At 41.5% G+C, this 27992-nt stretch overlaps 1 protein-coding gene across 5 annotated transcripts; it reads left to right on the top strand.

Annotated features, from left to right (window-relative positions):
• The first annotated feature begins 1123 nt into the window (after nucleotides 1-1123).
• PRDM4 (PR/SET domain 4) lies at nucleotides 1124-27961 on the top strand. Of its 5 annotated transcripts, XR_012380624.1 has the most exons (13): nucleotides 1147-1306; nucleotides 1501-1767; nucleotides 5599-5732; nucleotides 7370-7555; nucleotides 9039-9833; nucleotides 14295-14444; nucleotides 15413-15531; nucleotides 16707-16792; nucleotides 17417-17544; nucleotides 18193-18507; nucleotides 20021-20189; nucleotides 26415-26921; nucleotides 27588-27961. XR_012380624.1 is itself a non-coding variant. In XM_073900337.1 (12 exons), exons 2-12 carry the CDS (start codon nucleotides 1757-1759, stop codon nucleotides 26725-26727), a joined length of 2406 nt encoding a protein of 801 aa, XP_073756438.1. In that variant the 5' UTR covers nucleotides 1124-1138; nucleotides 1501-1756; the 3' UTR covers nucleotides 26728-27961. The 5 variants fall into 5 exon arrangements, 4 of the variants coding, with proteins under 4 accessions (XP_073756438.1, XP_073756439.1, XP_025737912.1 ...); XM_073900337.1 differs by lacking the exon at nucleotides 1147-1306 and adding an exon at nucleotides 1124-1138 and having other exon boundaries at nucleotides 26415-27961; XM_025882124.2 differs by having other exon boundaries at nucleotides 26415-27961.
• The last annotated feature ends 31 nt before the right edge of the window (nucleotides 27962-27992 follow it).

Raw genomic sequence — 27992 nt, forward strand, 5'->3', positions numbered from 1 at the left:
AAACACTAGACATGGAAAACTGGAGGGAAATTATTCAGCCCTTTATAAAACACACCATTATTCTCTAGGTCCCAGGCTTGAATTTGGTCTTTTAGGTAATACTGTGTCTCATTTACTTGTGATATGACGACTTTCTTGATTTAGACTTCCATTTGTTGTCAACAAGAGAGCAAAACCAATGTGACCTGTCAGTGTTCAGTGATTAGTTCCCTCATCTGGAATGTGCGTTCTTTTTATGAGAAGGGAAAGGAAACACCACTCTCACCTGTCACCCAAAACATTGTTTGTGCCTTTGCCCCTTTACTGGGATTGAATTGCAAAACTCAAAGTCTTCACTAGACTACAAGCTGTTCAACATCAAGACCTAGGTCTTATTTTGTATTTTTATGTTTGAGATGTAATTCAGTAATTGTTTTGTGAACGAAAGGAGGAATTCCTGGGTCTCTGCTGTTCTGGTGTCTGGAAGGTACCAGGCAGCTTGTTATAATGTCCAGTCCTCACAAATTTGGACTTTAGAGAAAAATGATCCCATCTCAGTATTCCTAGAGCTTAGCACGGTGCTTGGCATACAGGAGAGAAGAAGGGCAAAGAGATGAGGGGAAGAAAATTTGTACAAATCCCACTCCACCATTTATGACTTGAAGCAGGGAAACTGGACAACCTTCAGGTGTAACTTAAGGTGAAAACTGTTCGAGATAGACTCCCAATTCCTCCTGGGCAACAGCGCCAATATCTTTGGGCTAAGTCCCTTACTTGGAATCTTTGGGGCTTGCGTGGACCCAGGATTCCCTAGTAGGAGAATTCTAAGATTGAAACCTTGAGTCTGAGGATTTAGGGGGCTCAGAACCCATTTGCTACTTGCACATGAGCCCTGGTTGCCTAGCAACTGTGGGTCGATAGCTCGACGCTCGACGCAATCCGGCCAGCCTGAGACGCGGCCCTCCCCGCGGAGCCTCTCGCAGCCGGGCAACCTCGGGCCCGGGTCCCCGCGGTGCGCACGCGCAGAAGGGACTCGGCTGGGGGAGGGGCGCCGGAAGGCAGGCGCCGCTAGCGGGCCAGGGCGGGGAGGGGCGCACGCACGAGGGGCGGAGCGGCAGGCGCCCCGAGTGGCTGAGGAGCCGGAAACGCGCCTCGGAGGGTGCGGCCCTGAGGAGACGGCGGGCTGGGCCGGGCCGGGCGGGAAACGTTAGGCCGGCGGCCCCCGGGGCGCGGGGGTCGAGCGGGCGGGGAGGGCCCGAGGCGAGCTCTGCCCGGATGAGGAACAAAGCGGTGGGGCAGGCGCGCGCGCCCCCCGCGCGGCCGGCAGGTGGGCTGCACACGGGCCCGGACGGGGTGGGGCGAGGGCGGCAGGGCCTGCGGGCCCCACGCCGGCGGGCGGGCGAGTCAGCCGGCCGCCCCGGGGAGGCGGTGTCCGCAGCGCCTGGGCTCTCCGGTGGCGAGGGGACGGGGACTGCATCCTCCCCCGTTTTGGTGACCGCCCTTGTCCACCCCCCTCCCCAGGTTGGGCAGCCCCCCTCCCGAAGCTTCTGGAGGAAAAGCCCCGGGTGTCCCCCGGCATGCCCCATCTCGCGGCGGGGTGCGCGGCCGCCGGCCCTCGGGAGAAGTTGGGCGGCCCCGGGCGGCCGCGGGGCCGAGTGGCCGCGTTTGTGCAGCGGTTGTAAGCAAGATGCGGTAGCACGTGACCCTGGAACGCAATCCCTGATGCCGGTTCCCCGCCACCCGTGTGTTCTTTTCTCTGATACTTGGCCCCAAGCAGATGCATCACAGGTGAGTGGCTTGGTGGGCTCCGCGCTGGTGACATCTTTGGAAAACATTTGGCAAAGGAGAGTTTAGAGTGCCTTTCTTTGGTTTTGGTGCCATGGGGGAAGGTTGCAGGTGCGATTTGCAAATGGATATATGTCCCAAAAGGATCAAGAAATCCAGAGGCCAGAGTTGGGTTGAATATACTCTCATTAAACCAAATTTACTCCAAATGTGAATAGTTCCAAGTAGCCACACATTGACTGTTGGCTCATTGGCATTTCCCCTGTGCCTTTGAGTTATTTGAGCTTTTAATATCTTGATTTGAATTCCAGAGTGTATTTTTAGCTTATCACCATGCTTCACCTTGAATTTTGCTGGTTACCCTATGGCTCGGGTGGTAATGTGGGGAAATTAAGTTCTTAATTTTGCAGGTAGAAGTTATTAGTTTTACAGATTTCCTGCTAATGTTTCAAGTACTTAATGATACCATGCCAGTACAGAAATATGCCAGATATAGTTACATTTGACTGTTCTTTTGGGGCAGTTTCATAGGCTGTATGTTTAGGATGAGGAAGATAAAACAAATTCTTTGAAGTTGCTCAAACTGTCCATTGCATTTTGCAAAGTAGCCGCATTTCAGTTAGCTTCTTAAATATTCTAAGAAAAAGTTATAAGATTCTAAGAAAAAAGTCATAAGATTAGCAACTGGCAAACGGTTTATTCCTAGGTCAGTTAGAAACACACACACAAAGCGTAGAAGTGTGAAAGAAATGATTTTACCAGGAATGAGTAGGGAAGAAGAGAGAGGTTGGTGTGATTTTGGCCCTTCTTTCCAAGATTGCTTCCCAGAAACTCCTATTAGAAAGGTAGGTAGAATAGAATTGCACTTCAGAATGAGAGAGTCTTAGGATCATGTTGTAAATTCCCTTCTGCTTTCTCTCTGTGAGATACTAGTTACCTTTGGTTTATGGCTGCTGAGGTAATCACATTTTAGTGACTCACGACAAAGCAGAAATCTGCTGAGCCTCTCACATTAAACTCTGGTTTGAACTGGTTTGAGAAGGCCTAGGAGTCAACCTAGAAACACCATTTTGATTTTTATCTGGAGATGGGTACACAGATTAATATTCAGGAATTTTTAGAATGGGATTTGAAGCTATAGACTTTTAGGTGTATTTTAAAAAATTATTGTAACCCATTTGTTGTAACCCACTGCTCCAGTGGTTGTAGAGTTTTAGTTACATTTGTAGCTATAAAAAGTTACAGGAAAAGTCTGTTTTAAACTTGCAAAATTAAGTTAGCTATTGTTTCTTTAGGCTATAAGGATTTTTTGCATTCTTTTATAGTGTAATTAAATACTATTAATGTGCTGTCATTCCTAAGGTGTACCTCATTTGTCATATGATTCTAGTTGCCTCTCTAGTGAGGATGAAAATGCATTGTTCCATCCAAATCAAATATTTCAGAGTGCCTATTCTCTACTCTTGGCCTTGTTCATTTTATTGATGTCTGAGAGTTTAGTTTTACGAGATACCTGGCCTAAGATTAAAGCCTGTGGATGTAGAATAATGCAGGAACAGGTCTACGTGGGACTTTAAACACAACCCACAATATAAATACACAGATCCTAATTATTGGAACTGAGTAAAAGGCAAAATGGTTCTTTTAGTGTAATTGTCTAATTGTAGTTAAGAGCTTGAGTGTTTTTTTTTTATTATTGTAAGGGCGCCTGCGTGGCTCAGTTGGTTGTCTGCCTTCAGCTCAGGTCATGAACTCAGGGTCCTGGGATCCAGCCCTGCATCAGGCTCCCTGCTCAGCAGAGAGCCTGGTTCACGCTCTCCCTCTGTGGGACCTCTCCCTCTATGCCCCCCCCCCCCGCTTGTGCTCTCTCTCAAATAAACAAAATCTTTAAAAAAATTTTATTGTAGTTGACATAAAATGTTATATTAATTTCAGGTGTTGACATACAATGTTCTGTTAGTTTCAAGTGCACAACATAGTGATTCGATTTAAGTTTCTTAAATTGGCAGACCTGGATTTAAATCCCAACTCTGCCACTTGTTATATAATCTTGGATTAAATTTCTTAGCCTCTCTGAGTCTGTTTTCTCATCTCTAAAATGGGATCAAGAATAATACCTACCTCACAGCAGTTATAAGGATTAGGTGAAATAGTTACATGTAAATCACTTAGGTCAGTGCCTTACACATACAGTAAGGGAGTAATAAGTGTGAGCTATTATTATTTTCAGGTTTATTGATAGCTGATACTGCCATTTTTCAGATTACAACCTATTTAGGTTTTCTTTCACTGCTAAGAAATATGTAGATCCATTTGATTCCTCCTTTCCTTCTTCACTCCTCCCATGTAGATAGACATACACAGAAGAACTTGCATTACTGTTCCCTATACTTATTCTCAATACAGGATTGGAGGTCTTTTTTTTTTTTTTAAGATTTTTATTTATTTGAGAGAGAGCACGGTGCGGGGGGGGGAGGGTTGAAGGGAAAGCAGACTCCCCCCTGAGGAGGGAGCCTGATGCGGGGCTTGATCCTAGGACCCTGAGATCACGACCTGAGCTGAAGTAAGATGATTAAGATCCTAAGCCGCCCAGCCGCCCTTTTTTTTTTTTTTTTTTAAAGATTTTATTTATTTATTTGAGAGAGCGCGCAGGCGCTCACACACCAACTCTAGCACTAGCAGGGGGAGAGGCAGAAGAAGAGGGAGAAGCAGACTCCCCACTGAGCAGGGAGCCAGACTCAGGGTTGCGGGGCTCTATCCCAGGACCCAGAGATCATGACCTAAGCCGAAGGCAGGCACTTAAAAGGACTGAGCCACCCGGGTGCCCTGGGATTGGAGGTCTTTAGTAACGTTTGGATAACATGTTGGCTAGCCTCTTGAAATTATAATGCCTATAATATGGCAGTCTCTCAATTCTGATATAGGAACTAATAGTTATTGATAGTCTCCAATAGCAAGCATCTTGTTCAAACCAGTGTATTGTGGTAAGATTGTTAATGATAATGAAAGATAGATTGCATAAAAAGGTGATTCTCAGATTTTTTGGCCGACAAAAATGGTCTGTAGATTTAAGAAGAAAAAAAAGGTTTGCTGTCGAGAAACTTTTTGGCAGTGTTTTGCAGCATGATCGGTGCTCTTCTACCTAATTGCCAGGATTTGGGGCATATGACATGTCCTCTTTGACCTGGTTTCCTCATTTACTTTATTTTGAAGAATTGGTGAGACAATATGCAATAAATTTTTATAAAGTATGTAACAAAGCTTACATAATGAACCTTGCTATATGGCAGATATTATTAAGATTTTTAATAATTAAGAGTTTTAATAAAATCTAACCCATGGAGGAAATACAGTGCTTCTTCACACCGTTAATAATCTAATTCAGACCCAGTATCACTGTAAGTCTTAGTAAAAAGAATTAGTAAAAATTCTTTTGAGTGAAACTCTACAGAAGTCTGGTTTGAAGTAATAGGCCATTTGAAGAAAATACTGTGAATGGAAAAACTTGGATGGTTGGAAAAAAAAACTCTTACTGCCATGTGCTTTAAGGATTGCAGTTTGCTTCAGGCAGTGTGCATAGGGTTTGGAACAAAGTACACCTGAGTTAAATCCTGTTTCTGCTTTGTGACTTTGACTGAGTTAATGTCTCTGAATCCCAGTTTCCTTATCAGTAGAAAGAATAGGACACTGTCTCAGAGAGCTGTGAGCATAAAAATGAAGTAGTAGTTGGTCAGCTCCCATTTCCCTACCCCCATCGTTTCAGGTTCTTCAGTAACTTAAATGGAATCACTAAGGTGAGATTTTGCCTAACTGGTTGTGTGTGCTCTTTCTTAGGATGAATGAAATGAACCTAAGCCCTGTGGGGATGGAGCAGCTGACTTCATCCTCTGTGAGCAATGCCTTGCCAGTCTCAGGGAGTCATCTAGGATTGGCTGCTTCACCCACTCACAATGCCATTCCTGCCCCAGGTCAGTAGTAAGGGAGAGCGACTGAATTTCAACACTTAATTGCATGATCAATTCTCAGTGGAGTCTAAAGGGAGAAAGAGCACCTTTAAGAGTGTAAAGGAGAAGCCAAGCAGGTCTGAACAGCAGTTCCACATGTGGCAGCATCATGGAAGAAATGTTTTTGTAGACTACTGGAGTTCTAGTGGATAGGAGTAGCAGTTTTTTCTGATTAGTCCTCTTGTGGGCTTGGTGACCTTCATCTAGAGATGTAGTTGACTTGGCATTTTATCTAGGTTTATCCATTCATCTGGTTCATACCCTTGGTACTCTGTCCCTGGGTTAACAGAAGAGAATGAAAGTTATTCTACTAACCGTTCCAGAAAATGAGAGCAGTTGAGCTTTATTTTTTTTTTTTATTATATCTGAAACTGGCAACAGCTGCAAATGCACCAGGCTTAGAATTCAAAGAGGAGGCACCAAAGATGGAGCTCCTACATGGGACTCCCATGAGCCTCAGTACTCAGAGAGGAATACTATAGAAAAAGCTCATTTTCCCCCATCACTGTACTTGTAAAACCTTTTTATTTGCTTTCTTTTCTTCTTCTTTTGAAATAGAAAGAGACAAGCTATTGATTCTTAATGATCTATGACATTGTAATGTATTGGGTTTTCTTTATCAAAATTAGAGTTAATGCTGACATCTGGCTGGTTCATTCAGTGGAGCATGTGACTCTTGATCTCAGGGTTGTAAGTTTGAGCCCCATGTTGGATGTAGAGATTACTTAACAATAAGATTTAAAAAAAATGGTTAAGATTTAAATCTTTAAGTTGTTTAAATAGTTCTCCGTAGGGAACTACCTGCTTAATTACTAAAATGCAGCAGCTAGATAAATTCATCTAAACTAGGGTCTCCATATTCCTTTCAGTGTCCATAAAAGAAATTTAAAAAAATTTTATTAGTAGTTAACTCATTTGATTATCTCTTAGGCATTCCTTTAGTGAACACTTTCGTTATGGGGGAAAAGCGTATTAAAAAATATTGCCACTGGCAAAAATAATGCAAATCAGCACTCCTCAAGTTAGTGAGTATTCATTGTTATACTTAGGCATAGTAAGAGTCACTTCTATACCTTGCAGGTATAATCCAAGGTAGATAAAATCTAAAGCTTAAATCACGAAATACAGCACATATACATTTAACTTCCAAGTATAAGCATATTTATGAATTTTTAAAAAGTAAAACATTCTCACCATATAAAATGGGAAATATAAATAAAAAAGTAAAAAAAAAATTAATATCATTACTCAGAGACCACTCCTGTGAACTTTGGTGTTTTTTCCCATTTTATCTCTATGTGCTTTGTTCTCTTAAATTGTATTTAAACTAGGTTTTTAATTGTAATTAAATGTTTTGATACTTAAAAGCAGTACAGACAACTGGAAGATAAACTTGACCATTTTAAAACTAACTTGAGAACTACCTTTAAGATATTTGTGAATATCTGCACAATACTATCTGGGGATATAAAGGGCTATTAGGTGAGATTTTTTTCCCCCATATGCAGAAACCTTCCTAAGAGTTTAGCTAGTGATTATAGTGAGAGTTTTTAAGTACTTACTTTCTTTTAATTGAGAAAAAAAAAAACATTTTTTTGTAGGTCTGCCAGTGGCAATTCCAAACCTGGGTCCCTCCCTGAGCTCTTTGCCTTCTGCTTTGTCTCTGATGCTCCCAATGGGTATTGGGGATCGAGGGGTGATGTGCGGGTTGCCCGAAAGAAACTACACCCTACCTCCACCACCTTACCCCCACCTGGAGAGCAGTTACTTCAGAACCATTCTACCTGGTAAGTATTATGGTTATTTGGGACATTAGAAGACAGAATAGAGCCTCCTCTTAACCTCCCTACTTGAAGACTTGAATAACACTTTTTTCTCTTTGTCAGTTTTGGATCTTAATCTCTAGGTGGGAAAAGATATATATATTTTTGTACCTTTCCTCTTAGAATGTACAGATAACACTTTATTAATATAGCAGTTGGACTAGGCTTAATTTCTTAATGGCACATAAACAGTTTTTCTCCTCTTTCCTCCAGTATTTCCTTGGTTCAGTTTTTATAATTCTGTAGTTGTAATTCTTGTCAACCACATGTCCTGCTAGTGTCATTGTTTATTATAAATTAAAGTTGTTTTTTTTTAAGTTTACTGATTTTTTTTTTTTATTCTAAGTGTGTATTTTACAAAATTTAGCAAATAGGGAGGAGAACCACTCATAGTCCCATCATCCATCTTTTTGGTGTACTTCCTTCCTGCCTTTTATCTTGGTGTATAGAATTTTTACGATTTTTCGTAATTAAGACTATACTGTCTATATGATTGTGTATCTTTACTTTTTTCCACTTCATATTTTTCTGTATTTTTACATAGTTATTTTCTGTAACTGCTGCATGGTTTTCATAATTATTCTTTTTAATGCTACATTACAGTCTACTGAATGAATATTCCATGGTTTATTTATATCTCAATCTTTATTGTTGGACAGTTTGGTTTTTCTAGGTTCTTGTTACTGTTACAGGAATGACTTTGTGTATAATATCTATAAAATGCATTTAGGGAAGATTATCCTAAGTGGAATTTCTTGTGCAAGAGCATATGAATATTTTTGAGGTTCTTAATGTATATACTTTCCAAAGAAGTTTTAGTAATTTACACTCCCACTGGCAATGCAGCAAGTACCATTTCACCACATCCTTATAAGCATGTGTATTCAAATATTTCTTTTGGTTTTAATAAAGCAGATTCAGTTGTGACTTTTGTTTTGAATAGAACCTAATGTGCTGTGACAGTTTAATAATTAAAACTTAGTTATATTTAAATTTTCTTAATTAAATTTTTCATGTGGAAGATCTACATTTAAATCATTTTACCTTCTAACTTTTATAGAACAAATTTCAGCATCTCGGGTCTCAGGAATTCCAACTATGTGTATATTAATATCATCATTTAAAAGCTTAATTTCCAGTGACTTCAAAGGAACATAGCTAATCTTTTACAGTTTCTCAGTTTCACAGGGAAAACTGAATTATGGTATATGTATGTTGCTATTTATAAAGTATATATATCAATTTAACCAAATAAGGAGGTAGAAGATTATTTTATGGTCACTTATGTTGCTATTTTTATAAAGTATATATATCAGTTAAACCAAAGAAGTAGGTAAGAGATTAATTTAGTTATATTTGTAAGGAATATAGTTTCTAGCATTTGGAATTCCTTATATTTAATGATGTACTAAAAAGTCTCTGATATCTCATCTTTTCCTTTTCTCAGGCATTTTATCTTATTTAGCTGACAGACCACCTCCTCAGTATATCCACCCTAACTCTATAAATGTTGATGGTAATACAGCATTATCTATCGCCAATAACGCTTCAGCTCTAGATCCCTATCAGTCCAATGGAAATGTTGGATTAGAACCAGGCATTGTTTCAATAGACTCTCGCTCTGTGAACACCCATGGTGCCCAAAGTCTTCACCCCAGTGATGGCCATGAGGTGGCCCTGGACACAACAATCACTATGGAGAATGTCTCTAGGGTTGCCAGCCCAATCTCTACAGATGGGATGGCAGAAGAACTTACAATGGATGGTGTTGCAGGCGAGCATTCCCAAATCCCAAATGGCTCCAGAAGTCATGAACCTCTGTCTGTGGATTCTGTGAGCAACAACCTTGCAGCAGACACTGTAGGACATGGTGGTGTGATACCCATTCACGGGAATGGCCTGGAGCTCCCTGTGGTCATGGAGACAGACCACATTGCAAGTCGGGTCAACGGGATGTCTGACAGTGCCCTCAGTGACTCCATTCACCCTGTGGCCATGAGCACCAACTCCGTAAGCGTGGCACTCTCTACCTCACACAACCTCGCCTCCCTAGAATCTGTTTCCCTCCATGAAGTTGGCCTAAGCCTAGAGCCTGTGGCTGTCTCCTCCATCACCCAGGAGGTCGCTCTGGGGACAGGTCATGTAGATGTGTCTTCGGACAGCCTTTCTTTTGTGCCGCCTGCACTGCAAATGGAAGACTCCGATTCAAACAAGGAAAACATGGCGGCCTTGTTCACCGTTTGTGAGTGTGCCCAGCCTTTATCTGTTGGGAGTATTGCTAGCTAGGGCCACCATCTCTTAATAGATGTAGTCACGAAGTCCGGCGTTAGGGAGTACAGACAGAAACTAGGCTGTGGAATTTCTCTTTGTGTGTTGTCCTTCATGCTAATGTGCCTTTTCTTCAAGTAAGCCAAATGACATACGGACATTTTGTTGGTTCTTACAGGGTTCTGAAGTAAGGAAACTGTAGTCGTTTCTTTCTGTATTTTACACATAAGGTCAGCCCAATGGTATTCGAGATATTTCCCTGGGTTTCAGAGATGAGAGTCATTATAGAAGTAAACTTCAGTGAGGTATTCTGTATGTCATGCCATGTGCTTTTTCAGCATAAGACAGATTTATTAGATCGTGTGTATTTTTTTATCCCAAAGGAAAAATGTAGGAAGATACAAATGCAATTTTTATTTTTGCTCAGAATGCATATAAATTACTGTAGTTGGGCATGTAAAAGTTCTTTTTATGGGGCAACAATAACAAAAAGCAATATAAAAACTGTTGATTTGTTGGTGTTACTACATACTTCATTCAAGCAACGTGTTGAGTGCTTACTCTATGCCAGCCTCTGTGCTAGATGCAGGGTAGAAAATAGTCTGCAAGAGAGGACACATGCCTTTAAAGAGCTTATAGTCTGATGGGAAGCATAGGCAAGTAAACAAGCTCTTGCAATATAGTATGATAAGTGGGAAGATGGGCTTAAGTGGGAAGTCTAAAAGAGCCCGAGGGGGAGCATCTAACCAGACCATGGAAGGAATACGGGATGACTTACCAGGGGAGGCAGTGCATATGTTAGCACAGACCTGAAGGACAAGAAAGATGTTGGCAGCTGAGTATCAGGAAGGACAGTGTCCCAGACAGGAGTTGGCACCCGTAAGTGCCTAGAACTAAAAGAATCTTGTGTGGTTCAGAATTGCTGAAGCATAATATGGAGGTGATGAGAAAGAAGTAGGAGCCAGAACACAAAGGGTCTTCTAAGACCAGTCAGGGTCTTAAGGAGTGAGGTTTGGGATGGGGGCTCTCTGCAACGTGAGGCGAGTAGTTAGGTAAGGAAGATGATACCATGATTTAAGTGGAAGGTGATTTTCTAACCTAGAGTAGAGGTAATGATGATGAGGAAAGTGGGGAGTATTTACAAGAGAACTTAGTAGAGCTTGCCAGTGGGTTGAAGTTGGGGGAGGGAAGGGTTAAGGAGATAGCCTTGGTTTCTGGCATGGGAAACTAGGTGGATAGTGGTACCACACTTTAGGATAATGAATGGTGGAGGAGGACTGCCGTTTGTTGTTTGTTTGTTTGTTTGTTTGTTTTTGAGGAGTGATGGTGAGTCTGGTTTCAGACATGGTGATTTCAATGTCTATAAAATAGGCAGGAGAGATGTTTAATGAGAATTTTAATCTGAAGCACAGAGATCTGTCTGCAAATATTCAGGGATCCTGAGCATTAAAACATTAATCGTAGCCATGGAAGTGGGGTGAAATTATCTCCTAGTGAGAGTGGAAGGTAAGAGGACTAGGGATGCTAAGACACAGTGGTAGCAGAAGAGCTTCCAAAGTAGACAAACAGTAGGGTCAGAAAAGTAGGACAAAGCTTCTGGTGCCTCAGAAGCCAAGCAGTGAGGAGAACTTCTATGTTAATCTTTTGAAATTTGAAAGTTATAATTTTAATTAAATTTAGGAATGTGATTAGGCTCATTAACTTAGCAGAAGAGGTGGCCTAAATAAGTCTGTTGATCCTATTTTAAGTGGGCATGTGGAACCTCTTGCTCCTATGTGTGTTTTTAAAAAAATGAGATATGTTGGGGCGCCTGGGTGGCTCAGTCGTTAAGCATCTGCCTTCAGCTCAGGTCATGATCCCAGGGTCCTGGGATCAAGTCCTGCATTGGGCTCCCTGCTCAGCAGGGAGTCTGCTTCTGCCTCTCTCTGCTCATGCTCTTTCTCTCTGTCTTTCTAAAATAAATCTTTAAAAAAATTGAAAAAATGAAATATAATTCACATATACATTTTAAAGTGTACAATTTAGTAGTTTTTAGTATATTGACAGGGTTGTGCAAGCAGCACCACTGTCTAACTTAAAATGTTTTATCACCCCGTAAAGATACCCCATTAGCAGACGCTCATCATTCCTGCCCTTCTAACCCCCTCCCTCCCCACAACCATCCTCAGGTAACCACTAATCTACTTTCTATAGATTCACCTATTCTGGACACTTCATATAATGGAAGCATACCACATGTGGCTTTCTGTGTCTTCTTTCCCTTAGCATAATGTTGTAGCTCATCCATGTTGTAGCAGGTGTCAGTACTTCATTCCTCTTTAGGACTGAATACTATCCCATGTGTGGCTGTACCACATTTTGTTTATCCAGCATTCATTCATGAACATTTGGTTGTTTCTCCTGTTGGCTATTAGGAATAATGCCGCTATGAACATTCATGTACAAGTTTTTGTATGAGCATGTTTTTAAGTCTCTTAGATATATATTTAGGAGTGGAATTGCTCCTGTATTTAATTTCTTGAGGAACTGCTTTTCTGAAGTGGTTGCACCATTTTGAATTCCCCGCGTCAGTGTGTGAGTGTTCTAGTTTCCCCACATCTTCCGAACACTTTCTATTACAGCCGTTTTACTGGCTATGGAGTGGGTGTGAAGTAGCATCTCATGGTGGTTTAGATTTGCATTTCCCAAGTGACAATGATGTTGAACCTCTACGTGTTCTCATTGGCCGTTTGTGTATTTTCGGAGAAACCTCTAAGCATTTTTGGCAGTATGAAATCTGAATCTCCTTTGGAGATTTAGCACAGTTTGCTATTAAGAGCATTGGAGGGCGCCTGGGTGGCTCAGATGGTTAAGCTTCTGCCTTCGGCTCAGGTCATGATCCCAGAGTCCTGGGATCGAGTCCCGCATTGGGCTCCCTGCTCAGTGGGGAGCCTGCTTCTCCCTCTGCTTCTCTCTCTCTCTCTCTCTCTCTCTCTCTGTCTCTCATGAATAAATTAAAAAAAAAAAGCATTGGAGAATGAGTTCTCACCAACTGTAGGGGAGCTCTAATCTGATCTTCAAAGAATTTTTAGTCAAGCAGTAGTTAAAGTAAGATATTATTTCTGCTTTGCCTAAATATGAAAACTACTGCTATTTTATGTCATTTAAGGAGAAATGTTTAATGATTGCTTAGGGGAAGAAACCGCCTAGATGGCTGTGGTTCTCCGGTTGATGTACTCCACTATTTTGAGGACGAATTTGGAAGGTTTGAACATGATCATTGACTTACAGGTCATGTGTACTATTCCTTAACAGAAATAGAGCACAAGATTCATGAGAACAGCACTCATCAGCTTGTAAAAGTGAAGTTAGGGTAACCATACAGAGCAGTATATAAAGGCAGCATCCTTTCTGACAATGCAAAAAGAACACATGAACAGTAAGAAATTAAGAATTTTAAGCAAACATGTCTGCAAGAACGTGATTCTACCTGTTGTCCCTAAGAGCACTTTTTTGCCACTTTTTTTTTTGTCTTAAGAATCTCATCAAAACCTGGGTGACCTGTTTGTTTATAGTGAAGCCAAAGCGAACAGTGGTGCAGCTGTCTCTGCCTCTGTTGACCTGTATTGTCATCTCTGTTTTGGCTTTGCATGATGGCATTTCAACTCCCATTTCCTCATACAGTTTGGTAGAATTGGAATCTTGGGACTTTAGATATCATATTTAAAGGTATTTACTTTAGGAAACAATGTACTTTATTCTTGAATTAATTTAGTGTTACTTTTTGGTAGGTCTCTATGGACTGAATAGTAAATTGTCCTGTGAGATAAAAAAAAAATCAGATCTTACTGGAGAGAGATGTCAGAGTGGGATATGTATCTTAGTGTAAGAAAGTGATTCTTTGGGGTGCCTGGGTGGCTCAGATGGTTAAGTGTCTGCCTTCAGCTCAGGTCATGATCCCAGGGTCCTGGGATTGAGCCCCACATCGGGCTCCTGGCTCAGCGGGGAGCCTGCTTCTCCCTCTCCCTCTGCCTCTCCCCCTGCTCATGCTCGCTCGCTCTCTCTCTCTCTCTCTCTCTCTCTATCTATCTATCTCTGTGTCTCAAATGAATAAATAAAATCTATTAAAAAAAAGTGATTCTTTGATGAGAGTATTTTTTTTAAAGATTTTATTTACTTGAAAGAGAGAGAACAAGCAGGGGGAGGAGCAGAGGGAGAGGGAGAGGCAGACTCCCGGCTGAGCACGGAGCCCCATGTGGGGCAGGATCATGACCTGAGCTTAATGCAGACACTTAACCAACTGAGCCACTGAGGCGCCCCTGATCAGAGTATTTTTACTAGAACTTTGCTTCTTACTGGTTATACTTTAGTAATTAGCATTTAAATAAGAAAGCAGGTGGTACTTCAGGCTGCTTGAACTAACCCCATTTGTTTCTCTCAAATTTCCTATCCATAGGGTGCACTCTCTGTGACCGAGCCTATCCCTCAGACTGCCCCGATCACGGACCAGTGACTTTTGTTCCTGACACTCCAATAGAGAGCAGAGCGAGGCTTTCTCTCCCAAAGCAGCTTGTTCTCCGCCAATCAGTTGTGGGAGCAGAAGTTGGTAAGAACCTTGGAACCATAAAAGCCTGTCAGTTCTCTTCCTTTGTAGGGTAGAGTTGTAAAAGTGGATATGTATAATTTAGTCATTATTTGGTTGATTCAGAAGTCAATTTACAGCTTAAGATTTATCCTTCTAGGAACATCTGTCCAGTTGATAGCAATAAATCAAGTTGAAACTTTCTTGAGAAAGTTCCCCTTTCTTAGAATCAGAATTGAATAAAGGAAAGAATCGTGGCCGGAGTCTGAAGACTTTTATTCTTGGCTGTGTCATTGTCTAACAATTATGACAAAGCATTGCTTGAAACTTAAGTTTCTTTTATAAAACATGGAAAATTCATCGCTGATAACCTTTTGTCACAAAAGGTAGTTACATCGAATGTTCGTAAATTGTCTAATACTCCTTAGGAAAAAGGAATAAGAAATATAGACTGCCAGAGTTTGGTTACCCATATTTGGATTTAAAATGGTTTCTGAATTACTGTGCCATTTCTTTGAAAATACCAATCTAGGTTCATTATTTTTTCAGCTGTAGTTCGGGTATGAGTCAGTTGAAAACGTTAAAACAGCTTAAATAATATGGAACAGTGCTTTAAGCACAGATGGTTTTATAAGTTTGATTTATTTTGTAGTAATTGCTTTATATTTTTATAATTGGGTAATGTTCTCTAGTCTTTTTTATGTATTCCAAAATAACACTTGGAGGGACTTGGTTTGGTTCCTTATGTATAACACCAGGTTTAGGGATTTCTGATAGTGCTTCTTATTCTGCATGTTTCTTCTGAGCCCCATTTAATCTGCTCATTACATTTTTCATATTTATAGGATAGAACCCAAAAATACTTAGCTACCTCACAGGAGTGCTGTAATATCTGTAGTTCTTAGGTTCACTGAAGCTAAGCCACTCTCTCTTGTGTATCCTATTAGATGCTTAAATCATTGATTAGGCAGTTAGTATCTTTTCACTGACAGGTGTGTGGACTGGAGAAACCATTCCTGTGCGGACTTGCTTTGGGCCTCTCATTGGCCAACAGAGCCATTCCATGGAAGTAGCAGAATGGACAGACAAGGCAGTCAACCATATCTGGAAGGTCAGTGTTCATGAAGCTTTTGTGGTTTCTGAATGTTTTTACTATAGTGAGGTAGTTAAAAGTGATGTAAAACAAAATTGGCCAAGACTCGTATGGTGCCATTCACCTGTCAGTCATTTATTTAATATTCCATCCTTTCTGTTCTTTGTAGCCAAATTATATATAATAATTAGCAAAACACCCGCTCTGGAATTTAGAAAATAAACTGTTTTTAGTCTTCCTTTTGTTAGATAATCCAGTGATTCTTCATTTAAATTACTTGAGGCAGCTGAGGACATGGACTTTGTTTATATGATGAAAGTCTTATTTTGTAATCAACTAAAACATTCTTCAAATAGTTAGCTTGGGAAACAGTTCTGGGATTGGAAGCTAAGATCATTTCTCTAGTTTTGTTTTTTTTTTAAGATTTTATTTGTTTTTGAGAGAGAGAGAGCGAGTGAGCACAAGCAGGGGGTGAGGCAGAAGGAGAGGGAGAAGCAGACTCCCTGCTGAGCAGGGAGCCAGATGCGGGGCTCAGTCCCAGGACCCTGGGATCATGACCTGAGCCAAAAGCAGACTCTTGACTGAGCCACCTAGGCACCCCGGATCATTTCTCTCATTTTCTAATGGGAATCCTGGAAATGCAAGGTTTTGACATAAACAGCTATTCCTTTAACATGTTTATATAGATTCACTTGTAGTCAATAGATTGGGAATGATGCCTGCAAAATTGAAGTGAGAGGAAAGTGGGTCTTGTGAACATTGGAAAGGTAAGGTGCTGCCAGCATTGGGGACATGCATTTTGGTATCCAAAAAGAATACAGAAGAACGCTAGGTCCATTGGAAAAAGACTGAGAAGTGATGGTTCTGTGACCTTATTGTCTGTGTAGTCACTCCTTGTCACCATGTGGTAGGTTTTTGTTTGTTTTTTCCAGTCAAGCCAAAATGTAAATAAGAACAGGGTCATTCTATACCTTGAGCACTAACTGTCAGTCTCCAGTGGTCTTTATTACATTGCTGGAAATGGGCCTGGGTGAAATGACAAAAGTGTGAGAAGGCAACCATGGAGTTCCACACTGACTAGGGAAGCAGAGGTCTACTGCAGAGGAAAGGAGACTGTTGGCTAGCCTAAATTCAGTAGCACTTTGTATTGCCTGTCAGTTCATTTGACATGTATGTTTGCCTTCTGTTGATAGATATACCACAATGGTGTCCTAGAATTCTGCATTATTACAACTGATGAAAATGAATGTAATTGGATGATGTTTGTGCGCAAAGCCAGGTAAGAGTAGTCTTGGGTGAAGAGATAGTTAAGATTTGGATGTTTTTCAATAGGCAGCTTTGCATAAAATAGGGAAGAGCCAAAAATTCCGGATTATACTAATGTCTAAACATATGTTCAGGCCTAAGGTTTTTTACCTTCTTCACTCCAGTAGTTGTTGATTAATGGTGATTATAAATCAAAACAGAAGAAGCTATCCTTTTTTAATTAAATAAGTTTATTCAACCTACCAGCGCAATAAGGAATAGTACAGTCATCATTGAATTCCAAGTGGATACCTGCTCTTTATATCCGCTGTTAGTCAACCCTCAGGCTGTTGTTGTAGTTAATTCTTACTCAGCTGTCTATCTCTGTGTCTTTGTCCTATTGCTTTTTTAAAACTTAATTTTATTTAATTTTCTTACTTCCCGTGATAAACTCTCTAATGTTTCTGACTATAAAGGGCGATCACCTGATGTACAGAAGTAAGAATTCTCTATGTCCCTCCTAATAGGATAGGGAATTAGAAAAATGACCCAAAGAAAATAGTTCTAAGTTTTCATGTAGAATTTTGCTTAGGGATATGATATGTTTAGTATATATTTCAAAATTAATATGCTTGATCTGTTAAATGTGATAACTTAGGAACCGGGAAGAGCAGAATTTGGTGGCTTATCCCCATGATGGAAAAATCTATTTCTGCACCTCACAAGATATCCCTCCTGAAAATGAACTGCTTTTTTATTACAGCCGGGATTATGCTCAGCAGATTGGTAAGTTACTATAAGACTTGTTTCTCCTGAATCTAGCATAGTAAAAACACCAAGGACCAGAAGTAGTTTTGGTAATGCTTTATATGTTAGCCGAAGCAAATCACATACATTTGTATATATAAAAGCAGGATATTACCCCTATGTTAGAAGTGTTAAAATCTGTGAGGTTCTTCACAAGCTGAATGTTATCGATCAAGCAGTATTCTTATGAAAGGAACTTCTCTGTAAAGATTTTTATTTGGGGTATTTGAAGTTCCTGAGGCTGCTTTTTTGAGCCAATACCATTGTAATTTAAGTTCATAAAAAAAAGGAAAGGTCCTTTGATTTGAACTTCATAGTCTTTTTCTTTGCACTGTGTCATGATGACGAGCGATGTTTAAGAGTTTATACTATAAAATTTTTTTAACAAAAGTTTTTTGGTTAGGAAAGATGTATTAAAATCCAGTATTTACAAATGCTTCCCTTGTGCCTGGCATACTATGTGAGATGCTGGGAATAGAGTATTAAACAAGATGTTTTAGTTTTACAGGTAGTGGGCAAGATGGAAATTTTGGTAGAATGGAGAATTGTAAGCAACATTATTAATTTCAAGAATGAGTTTTTTAAAATTTAAGTACGAGGAGACATTGAGTAATTTTTTTTTTGAAGGTGTTCCCGAACACCCAGATGTGCACCTCTGTAACTGTGGCAAGGAGTGCAATTCCTATACAGAGTTCAAAGCTCACCTTACCAGCCATATCCATAACCATCTTCATAGCCAGGGCCACAGCAGCAGCCATGGGCCAAGCCACAGCAAAGAAAGGAAGTGGAAGTGCTCAATGTGCCCCCAGGCTTTTATCTCTCCTTCCAAACTTCATGTCCACTTTATGGGTCACATGGGTATGAAGCCCCACAAGTGTGATTTCTGTAGCAAGGCTTTTAGTGATCCCAGCAACCTACGGACCCACCTCAAGATACATACAGGTAAGTTGTATTGGACCATCAAAATGGAATTTCGCAACAATTAGAAATTGCAGTAGTCAATTGCAGCTAGCTAGTCTTGTAGGTGGAGTTAAGATGTGAGAGTCTGGCTGACAGCAGGACTTCATTGGGTGATAAATCTTGGTGGGATAATTGCGCTTCCTCAGAGAGTGTTAGCATAACCATAGTTTGAAGGTGACTGGGAAAATGGACTTCATCTGGAAGTTGATGCCTGTGTTTGGACTGAAAGCAGAGGGAATTCTGTAGAAACACTCTGAGCCTCTCATAGAGCTCATTCCTAGTCACTGGCCAGAGCCAGTTTTCTTCCTGTGAGTATTGTCCCGTTAGCCCCGTCAGATTTTGTTTTTTTGAGTTTTCATTTACTAAACTCCATACAAACCAACCCTTTTCTTTTAGCACGTATTTTTTATTTTTTTAAAGATTTTATTTATTTATTTGACAGAGAGAGACACAGCGAGAGAGGGAACACAAGCAGGGGGAGTGGGAGAGGGAGAAGGAGGCTTCCCGTGGAGCAGGGAGCCCGATGCGGGGCTTGATCCCAGGACCCTGGGATCATGATCTGAGCCGAAGGCAGATGCTTAACGACTGAGCCACCCAGGTGCCCCTAGCACGTATTTTTTAAATACAAATTACAAAATAACTGATGACATCTTGGTTTTCTTGACTGGGTCATTGGTTCTCCAAATCTTTGAAAGTAAAATTCTTCCTTGTCCTTTTGCATTTAAGACTGAGTGGTCATGATGGAGACTATATGGCCCACAAAACTCCAGATACAGACTAGACTTTACAGAAGGTTGGCCAGTCCCTGACTTAGAGTAATCTTATTTCTGCATTCTTAGAATGATTTTATTTCACCCCTGGTTTATGAGGTCATGTGTTTAAAAAAAGAGAAAACTATACATTTAGGTTGTAAAAGTATGTTTGTCTATATACAGATGCTGTAATTCATGAGGTGGGTTTTTTTGTTTGTTTTTAAGATTTTATTTATTTATTTGACAGACACAGCGCGAGAGGGAACACAAGCAGGGGGAGTGGGAGAGGGAGAAGCAGGCTTCCCGAGGAGCAGGGAGTCCGATGCGGGGCCCTGGGATCATGACCTGAGCCGAGGGCAGACGCTTAATGACTGAGCCACGCAGGCTCCCCAATTCATGAGGTCTTTTAAACATAATTGGGTTAGGTTGGTTGCTAGGATTATAAGTAATTTCTTCTCAGATTTCATATCATGTGTTAGCTACAAACAGTAAAAAAAAATGTATAGACATTTAGGTAAGTGGTCCTGGAAGGAGGTCAGATTTATTAGCTTCACTGGCCTTTGTTGCAGATTATAAATTCATTTCTCTGACTGGTTCTAGGTAAATAGCCCTAGAAGGTGATGTTCCAGTTATCAGTTCTGTTTCATTCCTGCCTCTGCCACATACCCATACATGTGTCTGTTCATCTCGAGAATGCTAGTGATGATTTTATTCACAGTGTGGCAATTTGGGTTAATGTGCAGGTCAGAAAAACTACAGATGTACTTTGTGTGACAAGTCTTTCACCCAGAAGGCTCACCTAGAGTCCCACATGGTTATCCACACGGGCGAGAAGAATCTCAAGTGTGATTACTGTGACAAGTTGTTTATGCGGAGGCAGGACCTCAAGCAGCACGTGCTCATCCACACACAGTAAGTTACCCCACAGCCCACATGCTCTTTAGGTGGTGAACTTGAGTGCTTTCAAGTGCTGACTCATTGTCTCCTACCTTGGTAGCTGCTTCCTGTGTTCACATAACCAAGCAAAAGTTGGAAATCTAAGTTTTGGTTTTATCCTGGAAGATTTCACTTAGTTTGCTTCATTTTTCTTTCTTTCTTTTTTTTTTTTTTAAGATTTTATTTATTCATTTAAGATACAGAGATAGCATGAGCAGGGGGAGAGGGAGAAGCAGGCTCCCCGCTGAGCCAGGAGCCCAATATGGGGCTCGATCCCAGGACCCTGGGATCATGACCTGAGCCGAAGGCAGACACTTAACCATCAGAGCCATCCAGGCGCCCCTGCTTCATTTTCCTTATTTTTCACTTCTCTATTTACTTTTTTTCAACCCATAATCTCATTTAATTTAACAAATATTTTTTAAGTACCTCCTCGATGCCCACCATTATGCCAAGTGGTGAAAATACAGAGGTGAAAGACATAGACCTTGTCTTTAAAGAGCTCAGAGTCCAGTAAGAGAGGCAGAACAGTAAAGCACTATCATACCACGTTGCAGTTAGAGTAAACATCGGATCCTGAGAGGTTGTGGAAGGGGGTCACAGACCCAGCCAGGGTGTCCTGGAAAATGGAAAAGCTTCCTGGTAGTCTGAGCTAAGTATTAAAGAAGATGAATTAGAATTATTCAGGGAGGCAAAGAAGGGTAAAGGGGTGGGAATAGTACTCTAGACATATTTAGAAACACAGATACAAGGACTGTGGAACACAAGTGGTTCTTTACAGTTAGAGCGTAGTGTGCATGTGAGAATGATGGAGAGAGAGGCGGCAGTGAAGTCATGAACCTTTTATCCAACTAGGAAAATTAAATTTCTTTCTGGAAATAATGGGAAGCTACTGAAGGATTTTACCTCCCCATGTAGCAGGCACTATGCTAGGTGTGTGTTTTAATTACAGTAAAAAAAACATGTAACATGAAAGTTACCATCTTAACCATTTTTAAATTTTATTTATTTATTTATTTTTTAGAAGGGGGAGGTAGACGGGGAAGGCGCAAAGAGTGACTCTCAAGCAGGCCCCATGCCCAGTGCAGAGCCCAACACAGGGCTTGCTCTCACAACCCTAAGATCATGACCCGAGATGAAATCAAGAGTCGGATGCTTAAACTTGCTTTTGTAAAGATTACTCTGGCAGTAGGACAGGATGATTGAAGGAGAAGATCAAATACTGCTTGACCCATTAAGAATTTATTGCATGAATCCTGGGTTGTGTTAGTTAATGGTAGTGGTAAAGAGAAAAGAATAGATTTTGTGGGGGCGCCTGGTGGCTCAGCCGTTAAGCATCTGCCTTCGGCTCAGATTATGATCCCAGGGCCTCACGTTGGGCTCCCTGCTCCACGGGAAGCCTGCTTCTCCCTCTCTCCCTGCTTGTGTTCCCTCTCTCACTATCTCTGTTATATAAATAAATAAAATCTTAAAAAAAAAAACAAAAAACAGATTTTGTGCCCCTGAGCTTTTAGTAGATGTTAGAAGAGGGAGAAAACATTAGCTTATATTATGGAGGTACTGTTTAGGAAGTCATGTTCAATGGAAACTTGATATTCTTTTTTTTTTAAGATTTTTTAAAAAATGTATTTATTTGAGACAGAGGGGGAGTGGCAGAGGGAGAGGGAGCAGCAGGTTCCCTGCTGACGTGGGGCCCGATCCCAGGACCCTGAGATCACGACTTGAGCCGAAAGATTTGTAACCAGCTGAGCCACCCAGGCGCCCCAAAACTTGATATTCTTATTGTAAGGTTTAGTTAGGTACTTTGCTTTCCTATTAGCTCTTTTGTCTGATTCCTAATCAAATGCAACCTGAGGGGTATCTGGGTGGCTCAGTTGGTTGAGGGTCCGACTCTGGGTTTTGACTCAGATGATGATCTCATGGGTCGTGGGATCAAGCCCCATGTGGAGCTCTGCTCTCAGTGGGGAGTGTGCTTCTCTCCTTCTCACTCTTCCTCAGCCCCTCCCCCTGCTCACGTATGCCCCCCCCATCAAATAAGTAAGTAAATAAATCTTTTTAAAAATGCAACCTGAAACACTAAAACATCCAAGAAGTTTGGATCTGCATTCGTAATTCTCAAAATGACTTTTTTTAAAACAAAGTCTTCATGAAATAGTTTCATTATTAGTGTGAAATTTTAGAAATTAGACACACGAATTATCAAGTACTATATAGAATTATACGTCATTAGAGCTGAAAGAGATTTCTCAGATCATTTAGTCCAGCTGCTTGTGCTAGTCAGCTTGAGATGCTGTAACAAAATACCTTCTGGAGACTGGAAATCCATCCAAAGTCAGGGTGCTAGAATGGTTGGGTTCTCCTGAGAACCTTCTTCCTGGCTTGCAGATAGCTACCTTCCTGCTGTGTCCCCACATTGGGGGTGTGGAGAGCAGACGAGCTCTGGTCTGTCTGCCATTTCTTCTGACACTTATCCCATTGTGGGGGGTCCAGTCTTCATGACCTCATCTAAATCTAATTACCTCCCATAGGTTCCACCTCCAAATACCATAACCTTGTGGTTTAGGTCTACAACATATGAATTTATTGGGGAATGGGGCACACATGCATTCAGCCTATAGCACTGCTCATAATCACTTGGAAAATGTGAAAAACAGTTGGTGCCAGGACCCTACCTCCAGGCATTCTAATTTAGCTGGTAAGGGGTAGAGCCCTGGCCTTGGTAATTTTTAAAGGCTCCCCAAGTGGCTCTGATGTCCAGCAAGTGTTGAGAGCTACTGAGTTCATCCAAATGAAAGGCTTGTTTCCACAGTGTCTCTGGCAGGTGGTACTATGGTTTCTTCTAGAATACCACACAACTGATTTATTTAGTTTTGAGGAAAAATTTTGCTTGAATTAGCTTATGTCAGCCTCTCTCCATTCACTCTATACTCCTGCCTCTGGAATGATACATGTAGGTTTAATATATCTTTAAACTCCCTTGTACTTAAGATTGCTGTCATGTTCCCTTTAAGCCTTCTTTTCATCAGGCTTAATGTCCCTAATTTCTGCAGTTTTCCCTCTTATCACCTGGTTTCAGATTTGGTACCCAGAAGTGAAGACAGTAGTCCGGATATGAACTGTTCTGTGCTTATTTTTTTTTTTTTTTAAGAATTTTATTTATTTGTGAGAGAGAGAGACAGAGAGAGAGGGAACACAAGCAGGGGGAGTGGGAGAGGGAGAAGCAGGCTTCCCGCCGAGCAGGGAGCCCGATGCAGGGCTCGATCCTAGGACCCTGGGATCATGACCTGAGCTGAAGGCAGACGCTTAACCGACTGAGCCACCCAGGTGCCCCATATTCTGTGCTTATTACTAAATGGAGTTATTTTCTTCCTTGACCTTGACTTTCTCTGCACTTGCTTTTTCTGTAGCCATTTCACAGCATAATGCAATATAAATTATTTTGAGGTTAGTGGTATAACTATTTCTCTCCATTGGCTTTGAGAATTGGCTTAATCAGGTATTCACCAATGAAAACAATTCTCTTAAGTGTGGATCTGGACTCTTTGTCACAATGATGAAACATAAGAACCCTCTTTGCCAAACTCCCATGGGATAAAAAGTTTTTAGACCATCCAAGCTTTAACCTAGTTTATAAGTCATTCGTAATTAAGCACTACTCAAAATGTTTTTTTAAAGATTTATTTATTTTAGAGAAGCAGAGAGAGAGAGAGAGAGAGAGAGAGAGAGAGTACCTGCGCAGGCATGGTGGACAGGGACAGAGGGGTAGAGGAGAGAGAGCAGAGAGAGAATCTCAAGCAGACTCCCCGCTGAACATGAAGCCTGATGCAGGGCTAGATCCCATGACCATGAGATCATGACCTGAGCCAAAATCAAGAGTTGGATGCCTAACCAACTGAGCCACCCAGGTGCCTGCACTCAAAATATTTTTGAATGAGACTGTAAATTTCTTGTGGAGGTCATTGGTAAAATTTTCAGATGTTTGTATTTTTTACCTGTAGACATTTCAAAATGGATATAGTAGTATTGGAATTCATTTTGTTTATCTGCTTAGAAAAAAACCTAGCTGCAGTCCTAAAGCCAAATGCAGGAGGAGTTTCTGTCCCACAGTTTGAGGAGAGGGTGAGGCATGTGGCAGAGACTGACTTTGCCCCCCCCCCCGAGAAAGAGCAAGTTGAGAGCAGGGGCAGGGATGCTTACCACCTAGGTCATCTCCTTAGTCCCGTGGCTTTTTAGATACCATCTTTATGATTTATATCTCCAGCCTTATATATCTAACCATTCACTCAACATCTCTCAGTTCTGGATGTCCACTAAGGCAACTCAAACCTGGTATGTCCAAAACTCAGCTCTTTTTTTTTTTTTAAAGATTTTATTTATTTATTATTTGAGAGAGAGAGAGAGAGAATGAGAGCGCGAGAGGGAAGAGGGTCAGAGGGAGAAGCAGACCCCCCGCTGAGCAGGGAGCCTGATGTGGGACTCAATCCTGGGACTCCAGGATCGTGACCTGAGCTGAAGGCAGTCACTTAACCAACTGAGTCACCCAGGTGCCCTTTTTTTTTTTTTTTTTTTTTTTTAAAGATTTTAGTTATTTATTTGGCAGTGAGAGAGGGAACACAAGCAGGGGGAGTGGGAGAGGAAGAAGCAGGCTTCATGCTGAGCAGGGAGCCCGATGCGGGGCTCGATCCCAGGACCCTGGGACCATGACCTGAGCAGAAGGCAGACGCTTAACAACTGAGCCACCCAGGCGCCCCCAAAACTCAGTTCTATTACCCCCCACAAACTTGATTTTGCCCCAGTGTTCACCAGCTCAGTCTTCCGTTCTTCATTCAGCTTTATCTAGTCCAGACCACCAGCATCTTTCGTTTGGATCATCTCAGTAGTCTTCCAGCCAGCCTCTCTGCTCCTGTTCTCCCCAGACATGCATATACAGGCGCAGTATTCTGTCGTCATAACTGGAATGATCCATTTAAAACATAAGTCAGACTGTTTGTTGTCTCTGCTCATAATTCCCCCGTGGCTTCCCATCATACTTGGGTGAGAAGGTTTTTACCATAGTGTGGAAGTCTCTTCATGACCTGGTAGTGGTATGTGGCTGCTTCTCCCACTTCGTCTTTATTATTTTTCCCCTCCTGTTCTGCTTTAGCCACATTGCCGTGCCCACCCTGCCATGAGACTCCAGCATACTGAACACACTCCCGTCTCAGGACCTTTGTCCTGAACTGCCTGTGCCTAGACATCCCCCCACCCTGGACATCTTCCTGTCTTCCTACCTCACTGCATTCAGGTTTTTGCTCAAAAATGTTGTCATCTCAGAATGGCCTTCCTTGACTATCTTATCTAAAATAGAACTCCATCACTCTTACCTGGCTTCATTTTTTTTCATAGTACTTTTTACTATTTGATATGATGTTACATATTTTTTGTTTATGATGTAAATCCTCCGTTAGAACATAAGCTCCGTGAAGGCAGGGGCTTAGTTTTCCACATCGTGTAGCTCCACAGATTCCCCTCAGTGCCCTCTCCTGCTGGGAGAAGGTGGTAGAAATGCTAAGGAGGCCAGACTTCAGAACTTCTCACTGTATCCTACCACTTCTTCAAGGATTTTAACCTCCTTTTATCTGTTTTGCATATTGAGCCTTTAAGACAGGGTTCAGCTGCTCAAAAAAAAAAGAGTTAAAAAAAATTCCTGGTCTACATGATTTTTAAGGTTTTTTTACAGCTCTAAACTGTCTAAGCCAGGGTTACTCAAACCTTGACACAAATGAGATTTTGAACTGGGTAATTTTTTGTTATATGGGATACCATTAACACCATAGTGAGATCTCATTATGTATTGGCCAGTTGGCACGAGTGTTCAAATTTGAATCTTCCAGTTACTGAGAATGTGGGGCAACAGGAACTCCCAAGTGGCTGTTAATGGGCATGTATATTAGTACTACCACACTGGAGGGGCACCTGGCTGGCTCAGTTGGTCGAGCATGTGACTCTTGATTTCAGCTCAGGTCTTGATTTCAGGGTCGTGAGTTCAAGCCCTGGCATTGGGCTCCATGCTGGGCATGGAGCCTATTTAAAAAAAAAAAAAGTCTGATTCTAGATGGGTAGAGCTCCTCTGACAAAGACCTGAGGTTGTGAAGAATAAATGTGTGCCTCAGTTGTCATTTGTAACCCCAAATCAAATGTTTTTTCTTGTGTTCCTCTTAGAGAACGCCAGATCAAGTGTCCCAAGTGTGATAAGCTGTTCTTGAGAACAAATCACTTGAAGAAACATCTTAATTCTCACGAAGGAAAACGGGATTATGTCTGTGAAAAATGTACAAAGGCTTATCTTACCAAATACCATCTCACCCGCCACCTGAAAACCTGCAAAGGTCCCACCTCCAGCTCATCGGCACAAGAGGAGGAAGAAGATGACGACTCAGAGGAGGAAGAACTAGCAGACTCTGTGGGGACAGAAGACTGTCGGATTAACAGTGCTGTGTATTCAGCAGATGACTCTCTCTCAGCACATAAATAAAAGCCAACTATTTGGATGGAAAACGCAAAAGGGAAAAACATGTACAACCAGTTATCCACTACAGTGGTTTTTATATAAAATGGTTTCTGATTTTCTTCCAGCCAACAGTCAAAGACTGAATGGGAATGGATAAAGCACTTATAGAAGAGTATTCTAATGAGAACACTTTAGAACAGATTGGGAAAAGAGAGCAGGTAAACTATTTTTGAGCGATGTATGGGGAGGAAAGTGTCAGCTTTTGAAGTCCGTTCCTTATTTACATGATAAACTAGGTGATGCATTTATACCTGAGTCAAAGCTGTCTTCCACCCAAACAAATCAGATTTATTTTAAATTCTTCCATTGTTCCATTTTCCTCCCAGCCCTATGATGTGGTAGCATGCTAAACTTGGTCCCTGCCTCACAGTCATCCCGATTGCTGATTGTGGTTCTGGTGTTGTGTTTTATGTAGACTGTTGTGACTTAAGTCATCCCAGAATGGATTGGAACACAGCAGTGTAAGCTTGTTGCTTTGACTTAAGCTGACAAGTTTAAAGCACCACCTGCCTTAATCTCTCTTGGCTACTTGGGAGTTTAGGGTAGATCTTGCTTCCCAAAATTTCAGCGGAAGCCTAGAGGGCAGATAAAAAAGGACCAGCCAGGCAACAGGCCATGTTGGAGAAAAGAAAAGGAGAGATATCTGGGCCACTGTCCAAAAAAACTAGCTTTGATGGAAGCCAGGTTGAGACACCTGTTATTGTTCCTTAAGAGATCTTTGTAGGTTTAGACATGTCTCTCTCTGTCTCCAGTAAAGCCTCTAGACAAAGGGGAGCTGGAGGTGTAGTGAGTCAAATAATGCCCGCTGGATTATCTCCTGACAGCAAACACATGTGGACTCAGCTGGCAAAGTGGTACCTCGGACCGTGGCAGGAAGGAGGGAATGATCCTTTATATCTGGCTTATCCTACGACAAAGAACAAGACACCATTAAAATGGTGCCAACTCGGAATGACAAATGATTTCAAACACATTGGTGCATTTGGAAGGTTAGACCTTCTCAGTTGTCTCTGGTGAAGGATCTCATCAGTTCAGCATGGTGGGTGTCAACGGATTTCAAAGGTATAGAAGGCTTGATGGTCACCACATGTTTGTGTTTTCAGGGTCCCAGCTTAGTTAATTCATCCATCCGTCTGGTCTTTCACCTGATCTCACATATATATCCTGCTTTCAGCAAGAAGCAGACACATCCTTGAGATGAAGGTGCAGCCTCTGGGCTGGAGTAGAGC

This window comes from Callorhinus ursinus, unplaced genomic scaffold (assembly GCF_003265705.2).
Source record: "Callorhinus ursinus isolate GAN/ISIS: 27379988/994484 unplaced genomic scaffold, GSC_fseal_2.0 scaffold14, whole genome shotgun sequence".
Lineage (NCBI taxonomy): Eukaryota > Metazoa > Chordata > Mammalia > Carnivora > Otariidae > Callorhinus > Callorhinus ursinus.